We start from the raw sequence: 5,253 nt of genomic DNA on the forward strand, positions 1-5,253 counted from the left end.
AGGGCTGTAACTAATGATTATTTTGGTAATCAAGTAATCTACTGATTATTTTGACAACGGAGTAATCTGATATTTTTTAGTAAACAGACCTAAGTGAAAACCAGGCTTTAGCATGACTATTTATATATAAACTAACGATGAGGCAATAATAATTCGCTCAAATAAAATATCAAAACCAAGAAATTACATGATTGTATTGAACAACACCGTTAAAATACATAATGTAATATGCCTATACATAATATGAACATAACCAACTTAAGTGCATTATATATTAAAATAAATACCTGCAGAGGGCGCCAACGGCCTGGTGACGTTTCACTTTACAGCGTGATTAAACAATGTTTAAATCTTTTAAAATTTTAATATTTGGCCACATGCAGAAACTTTTATTTTGAAATCGCGATGTACAATAAATGGCATATTTAGACATAGGATGATGTATTCTGCTGTGTTGGCAAAGGTTTATAAATGATTTACGTTACAAATCTAGTGAGATAATGCACACTGTTTTTCCAGATGAACGTTAAGCAATTCAAATTCACGGCATATGCAGAGGAAGAGTTTAGGCCCTTTCACGCATACAGTACTGGTAAATTACCGGTAAGTTACCATTAATAGATCATGTGTGAACAGGACCTTTTCAAAAATCCCAGTAAATTTGTTCTGGCAATCATATCGTTCTTATGGAGATGGCATGATTACTCTGAGCTGTTTACAAAGCTCTCACGGCGCCGGAGAACTTTAAGCTCTGATATTAGCATTATAATTAATAATAATAATATAAATTACATTTATTATGAAACACTTTACATGTACACTTTACAAAAATATTTTAGTTACATTTTCTTATTGATTCCTTATTAATTATTTTTTAATTCATACAGTAAATAAACAAACAAACAAACAAACCTGTTTCCCTGCTGTTTTCAACCAAAATAAAAGCTCTATGGTTTAATGTTTTAAATAAATATCAACAGTACAATTACAATACTAATATTTATTATTGTTTTTATTTATTTATTTGCTTTCAAACATTAACCCATACAGCTTTTATTTTTGTATACAGTTCAATGGTATTATACTGATATTTCTTCAATCAATAATACGTTTCTTTTTAATTAAATAATGCACATACAGTTTCTTGTTTCGGTAAAACATGTTTATAGCCACTAAACGTTTTCTAGTTCCCAGCCATCGGCAGGTGTGTCATAATGTTATTTTTAGGCCCTGTATATGATGTCTGAATCCGGTCTGGATTGGCTCTTACCCACGTACTCCGGAGTGCCCATGATCTCCCTGATCTCCTGACTGCTGCTCACCAGCCTCGACAGACCGAAGTCCACCACCTTTATGTCCCCGAGAGGAGACTCGCTGGTCAGGAGGATATTCTGAGGCTGAAGGACAAAACACTCTCAGTAAAACTGCCAAACAATAAAGAATACTGCTCACAGAAACCTATAATCATGACGGGGATATAATTATATGTTTGTAAGTCTGCTACTATAATCACACACTTGTAGCTCTGGTGAATAAAGCAAATGTGACCCTGGACCACAAAACCTTAAGTGTCAATTTTTCAAAATTGAGATTTATACATCATCTGATGAATATGATGAATAAATAAGCTTTCCATTGATGTATGGTTTGTTAGGATAGGACAATATTTGAAAATCTGGAATCTGAGGGCGCAAAAAAATCTAAATATTGAGAAAATCATCTTTAAAGTTGTCCAAATGAAGTTCTTAGCAATGCATATTACTAATCAAAAATTAAGTTTTGATATATTTACGGTAGGGAATTTACAAAATATCTTCATGGAACATGATCTTTACTTAATATCCTAATGATTTTTGGCATAAAAGAAAAATCTATAATTTTGACCCATACAATGTATTGTTGGCTATTGCTACAAATATACCCCAGCGACTTAAGACTGCTTTTGTGCTGCAGGGTCACAGATGTATTCAGCCCACAAAAATGTCCAGTCCATCAAACACCGCCCTCACGCCTTTAAAGACTTTTATTTGATTTTCAGCATTGCAGTATCAAGCAAGAGTGACCGGCGCTTTATCCTGACGTACTTTGAGGTCCAGATGCACCACGTTGTTCCCGTGAAGGAAGGAAACTCCCTCCAGGATCTGCTTCATCAGCCTCTTCACGTCTTCCTCTTTGAAGGCCTCGTCTCTGTCTGCCACACACTGGTTAAAAATCTCCCCTCCGGCAGCACTGGACATGCAGAGAAATAAACATACATTCGTCTTAAAACATAAACGTTCAAGAAATGGCTCACCCAAAATGTCACTATTTACTCACGGTGATATTTTTATGTGAAACAGAAAAGGAGAGTTTTTGAAGAATCTTTACGCAGCTCTTTTCCATGTAACTTTAGTTAATAGTGATTATTCCGATTCTGACTCACGGTTCTCAAGTTAGACACCCAAGTCCATTTGGGGTTAGAAAGATATCATTAAATTAATACTTTTATTCATCAAGGACGCATTAAATTGACAATATTTTGACTGTAAAGACATGTATAATGTTACAAAAGATTTCTATTTCAAATAAATGCTGTTCTTTTGAACTCTATCCTGAAAAATAAAATGTATCACAGTTTCCACAGAAATATTGTGCAGCACGACTGTTTTCAACATTGATAATAATCAGAAATGTTTGTTGAGCAGCAAAGCAGCATATTATACTGATTTCTGAAGATCATGTGACACTGAAGACTGGAGTAATGATGCTGAAAATACAGCTGCGCATCACAGAAATACATTACAGTTTAAAAGAGATTCACACAGAAAACAGATATTCTAAACTGTAATATTACATATTTTTGATCAAATAAATACAGCCTTGGTGAGCAGAAGAGACTTGTTTCAAAAACATAAAACAAATCTTTAACACAAATTTTTCTAAACTTTTAATTTATTCATTTTTATTACTATAATTATTATTTTTATTATATTATTATTACAATTTTTGATTCTTCAAAATATCATATCAGAGGAAAGCAAGAAATGCAGGCTTGGAACAACAAGGGAAAGTAAATGAGATATTTTATTGCATCAGTCTTTAAAAAAAATGCAAATTTTCCCTTTTACACAACCTGTTTTTCTTCTAAATACGCAAGCTTTTCAGTTCACCAAACCGTATCAGTATTGTGTTTATCCTGAGTTCTAATGACAGCAAACGGAAGATCAGCTGTTTAATCAGAAGTGATCATCATGTTCCCGGCCAGTGCTGGATGTGATTTTAAACACAGAGGAGCTGGTTTACCCCGAAACAACAAGGCAAAGGGCTGAGCAAATAACATTTCTAAAAATGTTTCTACAACCATGTGATTTCAACTACAGCACATTCAGAACAATGAATGCTCTCTCTCTCTCTCTCGTGCTTGAGTTCGGGACATGCCTGCAAGCTAAATAAACACTAAGCTTGTTATTTTGATCAACGCGCAATATCTAAATATAATAAGCTACATCTAATGTCTGATCCATACCTGCTTTCTGCTTTGCTCCTCAAATGTCCATAGAATAGCAAATTAAACAGTGTTTTAAATAGTGTGTTTTAAATGTTTGAAATGTCCCACAGGCTGAAAAAAAACCTAATCCAATGCGTTAAGCTTGATTTAATGTCAGCACAGGTAGCGGCTCATGTCCTCAGCATGCTCCCTTTCACATGTTGGCAGACGATGCCAACATGATGAACTCGATTAGACACACACAGGGAAAGACAGAAGCCTCAGGCCAGAGTGTGTGTGTGTGTGTGTGGAGTTGATGTGAGGATGCTCTAAAGTCTGGCTTTCAAGGACACAATAAGATAATAAAACACACCGAGTTGGATGCCATGTTGTTTTGACAGCTTCAGTCTCAGCTCTCTATAATGTACCGATCCCTCCTTCAATGCCCATCTACAGTCGGTTCCGGGAGTAAAAATGCCATTCATTTTCTCGATAGGGAAATGATTTTTTAACGACAACTGATAACCCTTTAAAGACAGACTTACTGTGAGCTCTGAGGTTAACTGATGGTATATGCTTTAGTTGAATCCATCCGTTTGCATTATTTCAACTTATGCTTAACAGCGGACTCCCTGGTGAAAAACTACATTACCCATGATGCTCTAGAGAGAATTCCACCAATCAGAGAGCTGCAGAAATGAGTGCTAAGCTCTGCCCACTCCTATGAAGCACTGCAAATGACGCACTCGCAAAACATTTAAATATATATATAAATATATATATACTTACTATATGCATATTTTGCAATAAAACTTGAAATATATTGTTTCTATATATACACAATCAACCACTTTAAATGACAGTTTTAAATATCTGCATTATTATGTCCTTTGCAATGGTTCATGGGATTGTAGTTCTTCACTAAAGCCGTTAAGTACACAGTCTTGTATCTTTGTCTTTTTGTCTGATTTCCAAATACTGTTTTTTGTATTTTTGCTTGAGTCAGATTCTGCACTGTTGTGATTCTCCTCGTAGCTGGCTGGTTTGGTTCATGGATTATAATGCTTTAACAAAGACGCTTATTTATTTTTTCCAAAAAAATGAATGGAAAAAGTACATCCAGAACCCGCTGTCAGGCGGCTGCTTTCAAAGGCTCCTGTATTTGTGTGAGGTTTCTATTTACGTGTTTTTGCAGCTTTGAGCATAGTAACCAATTACAGATGTTTGTTGAGTGTCTGAACACAATATTTGGTATTTTGTTCCAGTCCGAATCCGCTCAATGCACCAGAGTCGTTGAATCATTTCACTATAACCAATATATAAACACTGTGTACTGTGCAGTACAGACAGATTTTTTGATTATAATGGGAGTTTTACTGGTATTGGTTGAGACAACTGAAGTTTTGGTACTGGGACAACACTAATAACTAATGTGAAGAAAATCCCATAATATCAGCACACCTTTGCTCAAATCCCAATCCCTCAAAATCTCTAATTATGAGCAACAGTAACACTGATGCTCTAAACATCAGGCTTAACCGGCCATATCATTAACACAGCATCATGTTTTTCAGAGGCTTTACGATAAGCTCTGTATGACGGCAGAGACGTTTGTTTGTGTGGGATTAGACTGCAGACGTCCTCAAGTGTCCAAAACATAAGCCTGTGTGCGTGATTCTCCCTGTGCTTCCTGTAATCCCATAGGCTCGGAGATGCTTAGACTCACACTTACTGATTTCACATTTTATATATATATATATATATATATGTGTGTGTGTGTGTGTGTA

The 5,253-nt window shown here is 35.4% G+C and overlaps 1 protein-coding gene across 1 annotated transcript in view; it reads right to left on the bottom strand.

Annotated features, from left to right (window-relative positions):
• Nucleotides 1-5,253, bottom strand: part of LOC107655700 (serine/threonine-protein kinase 17A-like) — a 48,824-nt gene that overhangs the window by 5,297 nt on the left and 38,274 nt on the right. The window contains exons 3-4 of the mRNA XM_016443276.1: nucleotides 2,085-2,229; nucleotides 1,271-1,397 (exon numbers count right to left, since the gene is read on the bottom strand). Coding sequence (XP_016298762.1) covers nucleotides 1,271-1,397; nucleotides 2,085-2,229 — 272 coding nt within the window. The remainder of the gene's footprint in view (nucleotides 1-1,270; nucleotides 1,398-2,084; nucleotides 2,230-5,253) is intronic.

The sequence above is a fragment of the Sinocyclocheilus anshuiensis genome, unplaced genomic scaffold (assembly GCF_001515605.1).
Source record: "Sinocyclocheilus anshuiensis isolate Anshui unplaced genomic scaffold, SAMN03320099.WGS_v1.1 scaffold631, whole genome shotgun sequence".
NCBI classification, from domain to species: domain Eukaryota; kingdom Metazoa; phylum Chordata; class Actinopteri; order Cypriniformes; family Cyprinidae; genus Sinocyclocheilus; species Sinocyclocheilus anshuiensis.